An 18984-nucleotide genomic window follows, 5' to 3' on the forward strand; every position below is an offset into this window, starting at 1 on the left:
AATATCAAATTTATCATCAACAATTCAGGAATTTCTTGTTTGGGATCAGTTGAAAGTGTTCCTCTATTCAAATACAATTATCTCTAAATATCAATCGGGCTTCAGAAAAAAATCACATCACTATCACTGCCTAAATGAATGTGGTAAATGACATTGTAAAGCTTGATAAAAACAGTACCGTGTTTCACTTTTTATTGATCTCTCCAAAGTGTTTGACACAGTAGACAACACTATTTTAAAATGCAGGCTGTTTCTCATTGGACTATCAGAACATACGGTCGCTTGGTTTTCAAATTATTTACAAAAAGTGGACCCCGGTGTATTCAGGTGTACTGGAGAGGAGGCTTCGCCGGATAGTCGAACCTCGGATTCAGGAGGAACAGTGTGGTTTTCGTCCTGGTCGTGGAACTGTGGACCAGCTCTATACTCTCGGCAGGGTTCTTGAGGGTGCATGGGAGTTTGCCCAACCAGTCTACATGTGCTTTGTGAACTTGGAGAAGGCATTCGACCGTGTCCCTCGGGAAGTCCTGTGGGGAGTGCTCAGAGAGTATGGGGTATCGGAATGTCTTATTGTGGCAGTCCGCTCCCTGTATGATCAGTGTCAGAGCTTGGTCCGCATTGCTGGCAGTAAGTCGGACACGTTTCCAGTGAAGGTTAGACTCCGCCAAGGCTGTCCTTTGTCACCGATTCTGTTCATAACTTTTATGGACAGAATTTCTAGGCGCAGTCAAGGCGTTGAGGGGTTCCGGTTTGGTGGCCACGGGATTAGGTCTCTGCTTTTTGCAGATGATGTAGTCCTGATGGCTTCATCTGGCCGGGATCTTCAGCTCTCACTGGATCGGTTCGCAGCCGAGTGTGAAGCGACCGGAATGAGAATCAGCACCTCCAAGTCCGAGTCCATGGTTCTCGCCCGGAAAAGGGTGGAGTGCCATCTCCGGGTTGGGGAGGAGACCCTGCCCCAAGTGGAGGAGTTCAAGTACCTAGGAGTCTTGTTCACGAGTGGGGGAAGAGTGGATCGTGAGATCGACAGGCGGATCGGTGCGGCGTCTTCAGTAATGCGGACGTTGTATCGATCCGTTGTGGTGAAGAAGGAGCTGAGCCGGAAGGCAAAGCTCTCAATTTACCGGTCGATCTACGTTCCCATCCTCACCTATGGTCATGAGCTTTGGGTCATGACCGAAAGGATAAGATCACGGGTACAAGCGGCCGAAATGAGTTTCCTCCGCCGGGTGGCGGGGCTCTCCCTTAGAGATAGGGTGAGAAGCTCTGCCATCCGGGAGGAGCTCAACGTAAAGCCGCTGCTCCTCCACATCGAGAGGAGCCAGATGAGGTGGTTCGGGCATCTGGTCAGGATGCCACCCGAACGCCTCCCTAGGGATGTGTTTAGGGCACGTCCAGCTGGTAGGAGGCCACGGGGAAGACCCAGGACACGTTGGAAAGACTATGTCTCCCGGCTGGCCTGGGAACGCCTCGGGATCCCCCGGGAAGAGCTAGACGAAGTGGCTGGAGATAGGGAAGTCTGGGCTTCCCTGCTTAGGCTGCTGCCCCCGCGACCCGACCTCGGATAAGCGGAAGATGATGGATGGATGGATGGATGGACCCCGGTGTATTAAATACGAGGGCCTTTGCTCTGAATATCTCACCGTTCATGAAGGAGTGCCTCATAAATCTGTTTTAGGGTCCCTCCTAATTGTCTTGTACATCAATGATCTCGAACAACATTTTTCTGATGCTAATATGCATTTGTATGCGGATGATAGAATAGTTTTTTGCTTTGGATCATCTCTTGAACAGGCTGTTAATTCCCTGCATAAAGCTTCTGTTGCTGTGCAGAATTCACTTATTCACTTAAAACTGGTTCTCAGTTCTGACAAGACACAATTTATGCTGTTTTCCAAACATAAAAAGGTGCCCAAAAACTCCGCCAGCAGTGTCCACTCTTGAAAATAATATCAAAGAAGTGGCGCATGAATATAAATACATTGGTGTTTTAATTGATGACTCCCTCACTTTTAAACCTTTTATTGATGAACTGGGGAAGAAACAACATGCGGATGTTGTGGATAGGTGGAGGGAATACTTCGAAGACCTCCTCAATCCCACCAACACGTCTTCCTATGAGGAAGCAGTGCCTGGGGAATCTGTGGTGGACTCTCCTATTTCTGGGGCTGAGGTCACTGAGGTAGTTAAAAAGCTCCTCGGTGGCAAGGCCCCGGGGGAGGACGAGATCCGCCCGGAGTTCCTTAAGGCTCTGGATGCTGTGGGGCTGTCTTGGTTGACAAGACTCTGCAGCATCGCGTGGACATCGGGGGCGGTACCTCTGGATTGGCAGACCGGGGTGGTGGTTCCTCTCTTTAAGAAGGGGAACCGGAGGGTGTGTTCCAACTATCGCGGGATCACACTCCTCAGCCTTCCCGGTAAGGTTTATTCAGGTGTACTGGAGAGGAGGCTACGCCGGATAGTCGAACCTCGGATTCAGGAGGAACAGTGTGGTTTTCGTCCTGGTCGTGGAACTGTGGACCAGCTCTATACTCTCCGCAGGGTTCTTGAGGGTGCATGGGAGTTTGCCCAACCAGTTTACATGTGCTTTGTGGACTTGGAGAAGGCATTCGACCGTGTCCCTCGGGAAGTCCTGTGGGGAGTGCTCAGAGAGTATGGGGTATCGGACTGTCTTATTGTGGCGGTCCGCTCCCTGTACGATCAGTGCCAGAGCTTGGTCCGCATTGCCGGCAGTAAGTCGAACACATTTCCAGTGAGAGTTGTACTCCGCCAAGGCTATCCTTTGTCACCGATTCCGTTCATAACTTTTATGGACAGAATTTCTAGGCGCAGTCAAGGCGTTGAGGGGTTCCAGTTTGGTGGCTGCAGGATTAGGTCTCTGCTTTTTGCAGATGATGTGGTCCTGATGGCTTCATCTGACCGGGATCTTCAGCTCTTACTGGATCGGTTTGCAGCCGAGTGTGAAGCGACCGGAATGAGAATCAGCACCTCCAAGTCCGAGTCCATGGTTCTCGCCCGGAAAAGGGTGGATTGCCATCTCCGGGTTGGGGAGGAGACACTGCCCCAAGTGGAGGAGTTCAAGTACCTAGGAGTCTTGTTCACGAGTGAGGGAAGAGTGGATCGTGAGATCGACAGGCGGATCGGTGCGGCGTCTTCAGTAATGCGGACGTTGTACCGATCCGTTGTGGTGAAGAAGGAGCTGAGCCGGAAGGCAAAGCTCTCAATTTACCGGTCGATCTACGTTCCCATCCTCACCTATGGTCATGAGCTTTGCGTCATGACCGAAAGGATAAGATCACGGGTACAAGCGGCCGAAATGAGTTTCCTCCGCCGTGTGGCGGGGCTCTCCCTTAGAGATAGGGTGAGAAGCTCTGCCATCCGGGAGGAACTCAAAGTAAAGCCGCTGCTCCTTCACATCGAGAGGAGCCAAATGAGGTGGTTTGGGCATCTGGTCAGGATGCCACCCGAAAGCCTCCCTAGGGAGGTGTTTAGGGCACGTCCAACCGGTAGGAGGCCACGGGGAAGACCCAGGACACGTTGGGAAGACTATGTCTCCCGGCTGGCCTGGGAACGCCTCGGGATCCCCCGGGAAGAGCTAGACGAAGTGGCTGGGGAAAGGGAAGTCTGGGTTTCCCTGCTTAGGTTGTTGCCCCCGCGACCCGACCTCGGATAAGCGGAAGAAGATGGATGGATGGATGGGGAAGAAACTACAATTTAAATTGAGCTGTGCTAAATTATGGTGATCTTTTTTATATGAATGCTACTCATCCCTGTTTTCAGATGGTGGACATTGTTTACCATGCTTACCTTCTTTGAGGTTCATCACAAACTGTAGAGGCATGACACACCACTGTGACTTGTTCTCTAGGGTGGGATGGCCTTCTCTGTCCACTAGGAGACAGTGTCATTGGTACATTTTTATTTACAAGGCTCTTCTGGGACTATTGTCCGATTACATTTGTACTTTGATTACACACAGATGTACGGACTGTATGCTCTGAGATCCAACGATCAGCTGTTGCTCTCTGTCCCTTTTGCCCCGCACTGAGCTGGTGGACTAATCTTCAATGATCTGACCGAGGGAAGGTTTTTGGCCAAAATCTCACAATATATGGCTGCAGTCATCCTCTCCTTAATACTGTACAGTCGTCCTGTCCCATGAGCAGAAAAACACCCCCAAAGCATGATGCTACCACCCTCATGCTTCACAGTAGGGATGGTGTTCTTTGGATGGTACGCATCATTCTTCTTCCTCCAAACACGCATAGCGGAATTATGACCAAAAAGATCAATTTTGGTCTCATCTGTCCACAAAACTATCTCCCATGACTCCTATGGATCATCCAAATGGTCATTGGCAAACTTAAGACGGGACTTAACATGTGCTGGTTTAAGCAGGGGAACCTTCCGTGCCATGCAGGATTTCAAACCATGACGTCTTAGTGTATTACCAACAGTGACCATGGAAACCGTGGTCACAGCTCTTTTCAGGTCATTGACCAAGTCCTGCCGTGTAGTCCTGGGCTGATTCCTCACCTTTCTCAGCATCATTGACACCCCACCAGGTGATATCTTGCATGGGGCTTCACTCCGATTGAGATTGACCGTCATGTTTAGCTTCTTCCATTTTCTAATGATTGCTCCAACAGTGGACCTTTTTTCACCAAGCTGCTTGGCAATTTCTCCGTAGCCCTTTCCATCCTTGTGGAGTTGTACAATTTTGTCTCTGGTGTCTTTGGACAGCTCTTTGCTCTTAGCCATGCTGAATGTTAGGATCTTACTGATTTTGTGGGGTGGACAGGTGTCTTTATGCAGCTAACGACCTCACACAGGTGCATCTGATTCAGGATAATACAGTGGAGTGGAGGAGGACTTTTATAGGCGGACTAACTGGTCTTTGAGGGTCAGAATTCTAGCTGATAGACAGGTGTTCAAATAGTTATATTCAGCTGTATCACACACATTGTAAAAAAATCATATATTGTAATTTCTGGATTTTTCTTTTTAGATTATCTCTCATACAGTAGACAAGCACCTACCGTGAAAAATTCAGACCCCTCCATGATTTCTAAGTGGGAGAACTTGCAAAATAGCAGTGTTCAAATACTTATTTTCTTGACTGTGTATATATAGTATATATATAGGATATATACATATATATATATATATATATATATATATATATGAACATAGTTGGCACGAGTAGATCCTGCTTGACCACTCTTTATGCATCAGACGGTGACATCTCTGCGCCTGACGTGTCTACATGCAAGATCCCCTGCTGGCCCCACTATGGACTGGACTCTTACATTATTAACCGTATCCACTCAGCAGCAATCGCACTGGTCGCCCAGGGGGGAATCTTCACATCTAGGGTCCTTTACAGGTTTTCTCGGTGTTCCCATTGGGTTGAATTTTTTCTTGCCCAAATGTGGGATCTGAGCCAAGGATGTCGTTGTGGCTTGTGCAGCCCTTTGAGACATTTGTGATTAAGGGCTATATTAATAAACATTGATTGATTGGTTTGGCTGAGAGCAGGGATCTTGGGCTTGAAAAGGTTGGTGACCACTGTGCTACAGTTAAACTGACACACTTCTCCCAAAACCACTTAATGTTAGTTGTTTTTTTCCCGTTGTTTTGGATAATTTTTTGAAAGAGAAATGACTTTCTCAAAATAACAAACAAACCTCTAAACCACTTGACAATTGGTCTCAACACAATTGAATTTCTTGTTAATTTCAGTACATTGCAAACATCTCATTGATTTGAGTACATATTTGCATGTGATCAAGTAGAGGTAGCCTGGATTTAGCACAATTTCTAAGTGAATACCCGCTTCATCTAAACTGGTTGATGATTCCCAGTGTAATGGTAGCTCTCTCCTAAACATGTCGGCATCATTTCATTGTATAAGTCAGTGATTCTCAAACCGTGGCACGCCAAATAATCACTTAATGAAATTTTCAAACAGTGTTACTGTTCAACCTGTGTGTTATGTCACAGTGGCCAAAATATTAAATATACTTGTTAAATATAACCCCCACCATGTTTTTAATGTATGTTTAGGCCTACTACGCAACTTTTTTTTGGTAATGTTGGTTATTATAGTGGTACTTGGAAAGCCAAATATTTTCTGAGGCGGTACTTGGCAAACAAACATTGAGAACAACTGTTATAAGTCATCTTGCGCACAATAAAGTATTCAATTTTCAAAATTAGCACATAAAGGTAATGTCTTGAATACCAGTCATTTTTAGAAAATTTGATTATATAGAGAGTCAGGTGAACTTAGAATTCCACACTTCTCTTATGATCAGTTTGTTTAGTTACCCGAAAGAAGCATTAATGGCTTTATTTACAGCATTGTAGGCTATGCGTTTGCATTGCTGAAAATTACTGTTGGCTGGATACATTGTTTTGTTATTCTGATGTTTGGAAGTTAATTTGTGTGTGTAAACTATGTTACAATTTACTTGGCAGTGTTATGCATTGGGTGAACACTGATGCCAAAACTTGGACCAAAAAAAAAGTAATACAATGAAGGCCTAAGAAGTAAGACACAGCCGGATTGATGGGTATTAAATGGTCCTTTGCTATAGTGACAAAACATGTACCGGTAAACGTTTTGATTTGCAGTGTTTACACAACACATAAGGAGGCACTGGCTAAATGAGAAATGAATTTAGCCAGGAGAGATATGAATTTAATAAGCAAGTGAGCTATGATGTTGTGCTTAACTATAACACTGGTTTTGAGTTTCGAGAATGTAATTGATCCTAACCAATGAATAAAAAAGTGTGAATAATAGGCTGTTTGAATTACCTATTGCACAAAAGATTGTATTTTATTTATTTTGAACCTTTTTGCCGTTGAATTGTGGATGATTTTTAGGAAAAGTTTCCATTTTGTCATCTGTTGACTTTCTATACCCACTGTAGTCAGTAAAGGTCATGAGTCATAAAGCAAAAACACAGGAGCATTTATGTTGGCTAGAACTTGCCCTGATTAATGAACAGTGTTCCTAGTATGTCTCTGAAAATGTCAGCATTTTTTGACTTTTTGACCCCTTCAACCAGCCCACTCATCCTGCCTCCAACCTAATGTGTGGGCCAGTGATGAGAGAGTTCTAGCAGTCAGCATGTTCTGTCTTCTCTCCTTTGACAGGAAGGAACCAGTCAGCACAATTGTATCTTATGACACAAGTCAAACAAATAACAGTCCCTGACCTCCAAAGCTTGATCTCAAACTTCACGCAATACCTTACAGCATACACAATACCTGACCCGATTACCTTTTACTTCAAAAGGCAAATTTGATTCAAAACAAGAACTAAATAAACACTTTCCAGGCATTTTTTTTTGTAAAATATATTTTGGTCAAAATGCTGATTTGCAAAAATACAACATGTGCAATCAATCATCGAGAATGAGGCCTCAGAGTGTAATGAACACTGCCATGCCAGTTTTTGGAATGCTGCATTGTGTTAAGGCTCACTGCTTTACACTACTGCACTATAGAAACATTTGTCACTAAATCAGAAAAAGTTACAATTCACAAACAACAGTTCTATAACTAGATTTTATACCTACAATGCACAAAAACATTATAGCATCTTGAATTAATCCAAGTAAATAATATTCAGGCTGTCTTCTCATATGAATACTTGCATTACACTATGGTTAAATGAATGGTGAAGGTTTGCTCTACTGTCCAGGCTTATAGCAGCCAAGAGATAGAAACAATATCTACTGATATGTTTTTCATTCATTCAATAAATATTCAATTCAATCATACTCCTCTGTTCCTTTAAATAATTTGCATTGTAGTCCTGCCAAATTCTATTTTTCTTTTGCACTTGCTCACATTTGTTGTACATCAAGTGGAAATTGTGCTTGTACAGTTTGCACTCACTGATAGTTTAGCCAAACTTTTTTCAACAATATCTAATCTCCATTTCAGACTACAAAGTCATTTAATTAGCTTTCTCACTGAGAATTAAATAAGAAATGCCTTCATGTCTACTGTGTGTGCTACAAAAGAAAGAGCTCAAAATAATAATTTTAAATCTGCAGTAGGTTGGATTAGTTCAAGCTAAGATATGCCTTCATGATTGAGATGTAAGAGTTGTGAATGTGTATGATTATGATATGATAACAAGGGGGCAGTTACCCCATTCATGTGTTAAATGCAAAATTGAATCTAACTAAACTAAGCAATACTGTCCTCTAGTGTTGCAAATGGATATGTGAGAAAGGACAGCCTTCTGAGCATGCTCAATAAAGACATTTGCCAATTGGTTACTTTAAATTATAAAATAATTATATTTTCTTCCTAGTGTCAGTAAGGGAGTAAGGTGATTCCAAGAACAGCAAAGGAAAAAGTATGTTCTGATCTGTTCTAATACATTGAACATTATTCAACATCATTATAGCTGATGATCTAGAAGAAATTTTGAAAATAAATATATGAATATGAAGTTTACTACATATCCACACATTGGAAGTAGTCTTTCCTCATATTAACAAGTTAAAAATATGTCCTGTGCGCACACTGTTTTTGGTCAATGGTGAGAAGTTCTGAGTGTTTGCAGCTGAATTTTATGCAAAACTTTTAGCGATGAAGTCGCGGAATCGTTTGGCATATTGCTCGGGGTGTACAGTGGAGATTTCAGCACCTGCCTGTGACACAGAAAGAGACAATGTCAGCACCAAGCAATAGGTGCAAATAAGCCATCCAAAGCGGTCTCCTTACTCACCCCATGTTTGACAAATTTGGCTGCGTGAGCTGCCTTCTTTTTCGTGTCGTACTGAGTCAATACATCAATCAGGCCCATAAAATAGACCTCTCTCTGAGGGGCTCCTGGAATGGCAAGGCACACAATGAGCACTTCATTTTTCATTTAGTTTCTTTTTGATAGACACTGCATACCATTTACATTTTAGCTTTTAAATCCTCCACCTCTACTTTTTATATTATCAATGGTATACTTTATTATGTATTATTTGTTAGGGCTGTGAAACTTTGGGCACCGCACGATTAGTTTTGGTTCTTGAGGGTAATGATTCAATTCATATTGTGCTCCTTCCAGTGCTGTTGTTTTTAGATTAGAGTTTTTATCCAATCAGAATTAAGCTAGCTTATGTTGCCATGCTGTATGAAATCTGCCCGGGACATTCAGAATCCACGTCTGTGCAGTGTAACCGAACTGGAACATGCAGTAGATAGATCATTGCGATAATCAATCAGATCACGAGTTGTTTTTAGTAAGGCATTCTAGCTTGCCTCACGTTGAACGTGACATTTACACGTCCTGTGATTGGATACTCACGGGTTTGAGCCGCGGCGGTGCTATGCAGATCAGCAGAGCCACACCCGGAACCGTTACCGAATGAATTTGAGAACACATACAGTTGATAGACAGTTGCGATAGCCAATCAGATCACAAGTTTTTGACAATAGCCAATCTAGATTTTAACATCACTGTGATTGGATACTCACCTGTCATTCCAAAGTGAGTATCCAATCACAAGTTGCAATGTACTAAAAGCAGGAAGTGTTGAGTCGTAGCCATACCGGGCCAGCAGTGAAATCACCGATTCTCACTTTTTTAACCCACATAGAAGGAGAACAAATCGTTGATTAGGTGGCAGATATATACTTGCAAGGCCATTTTCAAGAAGGATATTTCAAGAGAAACTAAATATTGTGAGACGATATCGGCCAACCCCGGAAGCTAGCTCAGCTGTCTCGGCCATGAAATTGGGAAATGCCGGCCTCTTCCACTCGAATCAACCGACTAACAGTGGTACAACTGGCTTACAGTATATGGCACCGAATGGGTCCTACAAATTGTGATTTCAAAAATTTTATTTCTTAGTTTTTTCACAGTTAATATGTTTTTTGCAATTTCAATTTTGACAGTACTACATAGGATATGTTTTAATTGCTGATGCGGGTTTATTGATTTTTAAATGTGCTAGAAAGTAACTGGTTTTGTACAGTGTTGAGGTACTGAAATGCCAAATAGTGCACAAATGTGTTTCTGTATAATATTTCTCCAGCAATAGTCATACGGTGACATAAATTATGGAATTTTGAGAGGTAATCATTGAGGTCATACATCACTGAAGGCGTAGGTGGGAAACGCAAAAGTTTCTGTCTGCACAGGTTTTTAATACATGTTATTTTAGAGGAATTGAATATCTGCAAACACACAAACAAAATGTTTGAATAAAAAAATTATTTTTCTGATTAAATTAGTGGGTGTGTTTATTCTCCCAATTGGGACCGATACAGTAATTAAGTCACAAAGACATTTTGTGAGTGCCTGAAAGTCCGGATTCAGGTTACTGGTGAGCTGCAGCATATGATGAAACTAAAGTCTGTCACTGAAGTCGCTGCTCCTTTTAAGTGCTACGTTTCAACTTTTATGCTTGTGTTAGCCATATTTTTTTTTTTTGTTCGGATAGGCTGCACTTCTAGTTTTGTGTGGGGTAAGAGCCACAACACCGATTGGACATTAATTAGGATGTGAGGAGCCTGACTTTTACGATAGTGGAAAAGGACGTCACGCACACGTGGACACAAACACTTTCACAAAAAGACACGCAAACGTACACCAACACACATTCACAGAAACCGTGACCGAACTCTAATTAATCACGATCATCAATCACGATCATATTAACGCTCAGACCTTTATCCCAATGATCCAGTACTACTGATCTTTCCACAGTAGGAACCTACATATTTGGTGGCTAAAAATTTAGTGGCTATTTATTGCTGCCATGCTAATTTCTGACACTTAACATTAACATTAGGGCTGCAACTAACGATTCATTTGATAATCGATTAATCTGTATTATTACTTTGATTAATCGATAAATAATCCGATAAAAGAGACAAACTACATTTCTATTCTTTCCAATACTTTATTTTCAAAAACAGCATACTTAGACAAACTTTAATGATCCACAAGGGAAATTGTTCTGGCACCATGTCCTTTCGACTTGCCATATAAAACAAGCCAAGTGTTACAAAAATGTTGTTGTTTTTTTATCAAGTGCACCATTGTCCTGCACAATAGCAATAATTTTGCTTAGGGGAATTTAAAACCTGGCTACTACCTATTCCAACCATTCTACAATGTTGGATGCTGAATGTCTTTCCTCTAGTGGCATGGTCGTAAGGCAGATTGACTTCATGTTCCATGCCTCTCCAATGTAGTGGCATGTATTGCCAAGGGAGGCTACACTTGTCCACACATCAGTAGCGAGAACAATTTTGCACTGGGTGGCTTTTATGTCAGTCTACAACTGCATGGAATGTCCGCTCGGACTTCCTCTCTATCAGTTTGGTAAAATGGTTCCTCGAGGGAAGAGTGTAACCAGGGTTGAGGACGTGAATCATTTGACTAAAACCTTCATCCTCCACCATTGATAGTCGCCTCAATGTCAGTTAACAACATATTCAGGATAGCATCAGTCAATGCAGCTGTGGTGTGCAGACCTTCCTTTGTACCAAGTCTCTAATGCTGCCTTGTTTCTTTCTGAAATGAGAGAAACCATATTATGAATGTACATAGTTGCATCATTTACATGTAACTCAATACATACCCAGTTGATTTAATCAATAATTTCTGACATAAAAAAAAAAATATGCCACCACATTAAAAAAAAAAAGCTAAATTAAATAAATGGACATTGGAGTTGCAGAATACACCAATAACAAGACAGAAATGTAACTCATCAGATCAAAACTGGATCAGATATAGTACACGTTTCTGTTCTGGATAATGAAGGATTCACTTTAGGCTACCTCTGAATAATAGCATGAAATATTCCAGCCCCTTCATAACGTTTAGTTATACTAAAGCGTCACTCAAGTCTAAATAGATGTATATAGCTTTATTGGGCCCGGCTACATTGATCCATTATCAAACCAACCTGAGATATTTCTGTCCGTTACGTTTATACGTGCGTTTTCTCTCTGAAAACGGAGTCAAATGTGCTGGAGACACATTATCAGCCCCGCATTGCAACAAAGACATAACGTTAAAGTTACTCACAAAAAAAGCTGAACTTATGAATGAATGCCTGTTGCCACTCAAATCAACACGGAAAATGAAGTCACCGCACTATCCAAAAAGTTCTTAACACTTTGAAAGTTAATACACAACAGTTGCTGCTGCGCTTCCAGAAAAAAAATCTCCTCGTTAACAAAAGATTAAAAACACACAAAGACGGACACGATGGATCAATATACTCGGACTATGGACTTAAAAAAGTTACGTACCGTGAGTTCTCTTCATCCATGGCTCCAACATGCTTCCTCTTCAGGTGCTGCCGAAGTAATGTTGTCCTTTCGTGCCACGCGACGTCCATGCTGCACGTTTTGCAGGAAATGTCTTCTTTGAAGTCTTTAAAGTAAAAAGTTCCGACACTTTGGACGGCTTATGTCGTACACTTTTCTCAATTGAAGCAATAACCTCGAGATGTTTCTCCGCTGAATTATCCGTACTGTTTCCCTCTGCCATTTTTCGAACGTTTCCACAAAGGAGACGACGTGATCACGTGAGCTGCACATGACACATCATTGGCTGGCTCACTGCCACTTCATGAGACTTAGCCTCAGCGCAGCCCTGGCGCTGTTTTGTACTGTTTTTGTACTTATTTTTATTATTGTTTTTCAGCTGTTTGTAAATGTTGCAGTTTATAAATAAAGGTTTAGGAGAAAGAAAAAATAAATAAATAAAAAAAGCAACAAAAAAAAAGCCTCCGCGCATGCGCATTGCAATCATCCAACGAATTGATGACTAAATTAATCGCCAACGATTTTTATAATCGATTTTAATCGATTAGTTTTTGCAGCCCTAATCAACATTATTGTTTTAATTTGAGCATTGAAAATTACTTACTAGTAAAGCAGGAACAAGGCCAAGGCAGCATCGGTCTAAAATATCTCCTCGTTTTGGAGCTCATGCCAGCGAGTGAAAGCCGGGCCAATGATGACTGTCCTTTTATCCGGGTAAGCTCCCTTTTTCTACTTTTTGTCTCTTCAGACAAAACGTTTAGGTTTTTGTTGGTGTTTTGCAGCTTCTGACATCATATCAGTAATTGCACGTAGATGTTCGCAACGTCTTCCATCATTTTAGCAACTGGGGAAAAAGGGTAAGTGATGTATGCCGTTAAGCAAGTCAGCATATTTGTAGTTTTTTGTGTGGCAGGGCCACCCTCCTCAAAATTGCTTAATGCCAGTGAAAGTGATACACACCCGCTAAGGCCATGACAGAGGTGTCATTCAAATAGTTGTAAGTCGATGTATCACCCCAAAAATTATAAAAATATTGTATAAAAGTTGAAAAGCTACCTAGTGGTGCTTTAAGGTGTGATGAATTAAAATGCATGTCATAGTCTGATACATTTTTTCAGGGTCTATGTACATAGTAACATTCTAATCTGAACTATGATCAGATTAAATAAAGTTTTCCCATGTACACAAGGCTAATGTGAGTGAGCAGAACAAACATGTGGGCAGAGTCATTAAATCCAAGGAAAGAACTGCAACTTTACCTGCAATCAATATGCTTATGTGCCGGCGATACCTTACTATTTTGCTAGTTTCTCCAAACATGATTACCTGTGCAGCTGCTGAGAGCGTATACATCTACATAAGGGTCAAACTCTCCGGGTCCAAGAGGTTTGCAGGAGGACATGTAACCAGCTATTCCCTCTGGAGAGGTGCCAAAAGATCCTACAGCAGGGCCTGACGTCAAGCCATTCTCTGCCTCCTGGTCTTCCTCGTTGGAAACCTCCTCTCCTTCCTCCTCCTCCCTCTCAGCTCGGCCGATATCATGGATACCGAGCAGCAAGCTGTAGTCCATGATCTTCAGCTTTACTAGGAACTGAAAAGGGACAATAAGAAAGGAACATTTGAATTTGCAGGAATGCAAAGAACAATACTTGAACTAACTGATATGATGATATAAATTTATCTTTATATAATCTCTTATACTTTTTGTGACAAAAATGTTAAATGTCATCTTCTTTAGTACGAACATATATTTGTAAATGTGATTAAATTAAACCATAAAAATCATTCCTCTTATAGCGTCACAAGAGGATGCTGAAGTGTTGTGGTAGAGGTAAGAAAGAGCACGGTAAGCACCTCCACATCCCGGTTTAGTTTCTCCATTAACTTTTCTTTCTGCTCCTCTGTGACGTACACCTTCTGCATGTTGTTCCTGAAGTCCATGTCCTTAAAGGTGGGAAGTTCTTTACCCTGTTAGAACAGTCCAAATACATCAGTAAAAGTTAGGTCTATCCCAATACACATTTTTCACTTATATGATACGGATATGGGAGCCAAAATGAATGCACGATTTCATACATACTTGACATATATACTTTTTCAAATGAAATAACACAAAGAGAACAATCTCAGTGAAGCCGTATGAAAAACCACTAACCAATGTTTTAACTAGTATGGACTTATGCTTTCTTTAACTAAATTGAAGTAGCAATTTTTTTTGGAGACACCTTGTAGTCACAATAATTTTTTAAGTTTAATGCATGACTCATTATTACCCAGTTATTGTAAATTATCCAGACCGTTTCTTAATGGATATTTTCTAATTTGCTTCTGACTTCCAGACTTTGTATGTCTAAGCAATATACAACTACCGTATTTCCTTGAATTGCCGCCAGGGCGCTAATTAATTTAAAACCTCTTCTCACTCCTGCGCTTACCAAAGGCATGCGATAAAAGTAAGGATGCACTAATTATTTTAAAACCTCTTTTCACTCTGGCACTTACCAAAGCTATGCAGTAAAAATTTGAGTGTGATGTAAGCTTGGACCTTAAATCCTACTGAATAGCTCTTAATCTTCTTCCCTTTATGCGATTTCAAATTACCCTTATTGAAATCAGCCTCCTCCATTTTGAAAATGATGACAGGGGAAGTGTCACTCGTGATGTCACGAGTTTGACCAGGCGGTAATACTAAGCATGCGCTAATTATTTTGCGAAGAGAGTTTGACCTGGCAGTAATTCAAGGCAGGCGCATACTATATGCCCTGCGGCAATTCGAGGAAATACGCTATATGTATTCTATACTTGTTTACATTAAAAATGTCCTGTTTTAGACAGCAACAGTGTTACAAACAAACACAAAGAGGATGAGCAATAGGCTTTAGAAGCCGAGTGATGGATGCAGTTTCATTGTGGCACTCTCACATCCGCAGTATTGTGCTAAATATACAAACTAACCATAACAAACCAGAATAAATCAAACACTTACAGTAATATTTTCACTCTCGCTGGGGGCGACAGACAGGACACTCACATAATTCCGTTTGGATGAATAATAAATCATAGTCCTCACGAAGGGTTACCAAAAAAGTTCCTGCAGGGAGTGTTTTTTGGGGTCTATACTTGAAAGTCGACCAGCACGTACATCCATGGCCACATTTGTCTACTACCAGGTGAGAGATGCATGAATTATAATCTAGAATTTCCATCCATCCATCCATCATCTTCCGCTTATCCGAGGTCGGGTCGCGGGGGCAGCAGCCTAAGCAGGGAAGCCCAGACTTCCCTATCTCCAGCCACTTCGTCTAGCTCTTCCCGGGGGATCCCGAGGCGTTCCCAGGCCAGCCGGGAGACATAGTCTTCCCAACGTGTCCTGGGTCTTCCCCGTGGCTTCCTACCAGCTGGACGTGCCCTAAACACATCCCTAGGGAGGCATTCGGGTGGCATCCTGACCAGATGCCCGAACCACTTCATCTGGCTCCTCTCGATGTGGAGGAGCAGCGGCTTTACCTTGAGCTCCTCCCGGATGGCAGAGCTTCTCACCCTATCTCTAAGGGAGAGCCCCGCCACCCGGCGGAGGAAACTCATTTCGGCCGCTTGTACCCGTGATCTTATCCTTTCGGTCATGACCCAAAGCTCATGACCATAGGTGAGGATGGGAACGTAGATCGACCGGTAAATTGAGAGCTTTGCCTTCCGGCTCAGCTCCTTCTTCACCACAACGGATCGGTACAACGTCTAGAATTTAATTTTAGCAAATTCAGGTCATGACATATAAATGGAGTATTGTTAGCGCTTTCTGGATGTTTTTAGAGAGTATAATGAGCGCAACAGAGGACCCTCAAACTGTTGACTCAATTGCTAGCTATTTATTTACGATTTCGAATGCATAAAAAAAAGCCAAGCATGTGTGTTGTTGTCTTACATAAGAATTGTGAATGATAAACAGCACATCTCTTTCAAATGTTTGCATATTTCCAGTACGACTGATCTAAAGAATCTACGGAATTTAACGAAGGTAATCGGAGCGAAATATTCAAAATGGCGGGTGGACTGAATGTGAGGTTTTGTGATGTTTAAACAGTGTTGTCACATACTTTGTGGATTGCAAATACAATTGGATATGATTTAATGTATGAGACACATACACATATAAATTCAACTTGTTTTTCCACTCTATTGGTGCTTTAAATGCTAACATGTAAACAGGAGACAAATGTCTTTCCCAGTTAAAAAACAACATACCCCAATCTACAATTATATAATAAACACATTGGAATCCGAGCAACTATGACATACAATTTTGCACATTGAATCTAAAGATGATCGATCCTTCCTCAGAGGAAAAGAAACAGAGGTGTTTTTGCAGGTATGTAATGGAATCACAATCTCACAGTATAAAAGCCCCAGTACGATGTTATTATGGACGGGGATGGCGTGACGAAGTTGGTAGAGTGGCTGTGCCAGCAATCTGAGGGTTACTGGTTCAATCCCCACCTTCTACCATCCTAGTCACATCCATTGTGTCCTTGGGCAAGACACTTTACCCTTGCTCCTGATGGTTCCTGGTGAGCGTCTTGCCTGGCAGCTCCCGCCATCAGTGTGTGAATGTGTGTGTGAATGGGTGAATGTGGAAGTAGTGTCAAAGCGCTTTGGGCTCCTTAAAAAAAAAAGGGGTAGAAAAGCGCTATACAAGTACAACCCATTTTTCCATTTTCCAATATGTCCAAAAAGAAGATTAAAAAATGTTAGTGTTTAAAATGAAGTGCCAGGAATGTTTAGAATGAACACACTTACTGTAATCGAACACAAACATAATGCTAAAATGCTGTAACCATACATCAAAGCATGTTTTTCTAAGTACAAATAATTGTGCAGGGACATCCACTGTTTCAAGGAAATATTGAAAAATAACTTACAGTTGATGTTTTTAAAATGAAAATGTGTATAACATTGTGTAAAACAATAATGTTCAGTTTAGTGTCTTTCAACTTTTACTTTCTGAGAAGCAGTGTCCTCCACTGTGGACATGTTTATATCAGTTGGAAAAATGCTGTTTCTAAAAAAAGTTAATAAACAATTTAACTTTTAATAATGTAAATACCTCACAAATATATTTTCTTGGCGATGATTTAAGAGGTGGAAATTTGTCCAGGGTGCACACTGCTTTTTGCCTGAGTGTAGCTGGATGCAATCCATCCACTCTGTCACCTTGGAAACGCTCGAGACGAAAGTAGTGCGCCTTGCTTTGCAGAACACAGACTTTTTTACCTACACCGAAGAGGATATGTTTTCGCCAGGATTCGTTTGTTTGTTAGCAACGTAACTGTAACGGTTATTGAGAAAAACAATTCTTCTCATTTACTATGAACACACTTCACTTCTTGCTTCAGGCATTCTACATTGTTGGCCCCGCGGTGCGCAGAGGATTTTGGGAGATGTAGTTTGTATTCAGACCCGGCCAACGCTAAAGTGCCAGAAAAAATCTACACGAAGTTTTTGTTTGACACCATCACAAGTCACGGCATTATTGTGAATACTTTTAAACCGCAATACCTACAAAACTATTACATGCCTAGTTTTTATGGAGCGCTCAAGTATCGCAGAACAGAGTAGGACGTAGCGCGCGCCAGAAGTAATGCATATTAATAATAGATTTTATTTGTTACACACTTCTCATTTAAGTAAATCTTTAAAGTGCTTCAGTAGAAACTAATATTTACAGCAATAAAAGTTTAACTATTTAAACAGATAACTTCACCTTTGTCGCAATAGACAACAAGACACATAAACACTGTGATTCAATTTTCTCCGGTAAAATACAACCAACTTTAAAGGGGAACTGCCTTTTTGTGGGAAAATTGCGTACTGTTCACAATCATTATGGAAGACATGATGACAGATGGATTCTTTAAAAACACATTCAAAATAGCAAAAAAACATAAATAAAAGTCACCTTACAGCGGAGCCAATGGGAGCTCCTCTATTTCACCCATAAAATCTAATAACCATTCAAAAACTGTCAACAATACTAAATTTACATTTCATGATTTGAATATTAACCAAGTATTACTGAAATTTTTATTATAAGCGGAAATGCAGATAAACAATTTTTAGTGGCGCAGTGACCAGTACCCTATGTTCTTATGTTTACATAGAGTGGTCTGCTGCTTCCTTGCTCCCTGGAAGTTTATTCTAGATCAGGGGTGTCAAACTCATTTTCACTGAGGGCCACATTGCAGTTATGGCTGTCTTTGGAGGGCTTCTTGCAACAGTGAGTAATAAAATGAATATAAATGTATCAGGATTTGTCTCATGATATTATTATACAATTGCATATGCAGTTGATCATTATATGTTTTTACATACTCTGTAAAAAAAAAAAAAAAAATTACACTGGCCGCCCAGCCGCCAGAGTTTTATCTTTAAATTAACTGTGTTTTTACAGCATATTACTGTAAATGGCAAAATGGTACCACTGTTTTTATGGCAAAATTCTGGCAAATGAACAGCCAATTTTTTTAAATGTAAAATATACGCTTGTTTTAATGGTGTATTATAAAAGGAAGAACAGTACCATGTTTTTTTTTTACTAAAAATTCTGGCGACTGAGCAGTTTTTTGTCCCGTAAAATGTATTGTCATTTTTACATCGTACAATTTAATGGATAACTTG

At 41.2% G+C, this 18984-nt stretch overlaps 1 protein-coding gene across 1 annotated transcript in view; it reads right to left on the reverse strand.

The window, feature by feature from the left end:
• Nucleotides 1–5698: 5698 nt before the first annotated feature.
• The window catches only part of pip4k2ca (phosphatidylinositol-5-phosphate 4-kinase, type II, gamma a), a 36610-nt gene continuing 23324 nt past the window's right edge, over nt 5699–18984 (reverse strand). Inside the window, exons 7-10 of the mRNA XM_061904334.1 lie at nt 14167–14280; nt 13639–13903; nt 8756–8859; nt 5699–8678 (exon numbers count right to left, since the gene is read on the reverse strand). Of these exons, the coding sequence (XP_061760318.1) occupies nt 8598–8678; nt 8756–8859; nt 13639–13903; nt 14167–14280 (564 nt within the window). The 3' untranslated portion in view covers nt 5699–8597. The remainder of the gene's footprint in view (nt 8679–8755; nt 8860–13638; nt 13904–14166; nt 14281–18984) is intronic.

The sequence above is a fragment of the Nerophis ophidion genome, linkage group LG06 (genome assembly GCF_033978795.1).
Source record: "Nerophis ophidion isolate RoL-2023_Sa linkage group LG06, RoL_Noph_v1.0, whole genome shotgun sequence".
Classification (NCBI taxonomy): Eukaryota; Metazoa; Chordata; class Actinopteri; order Syngnathiformes; family Syngnathidae; genus Nerophis; species Nerophis ophidion.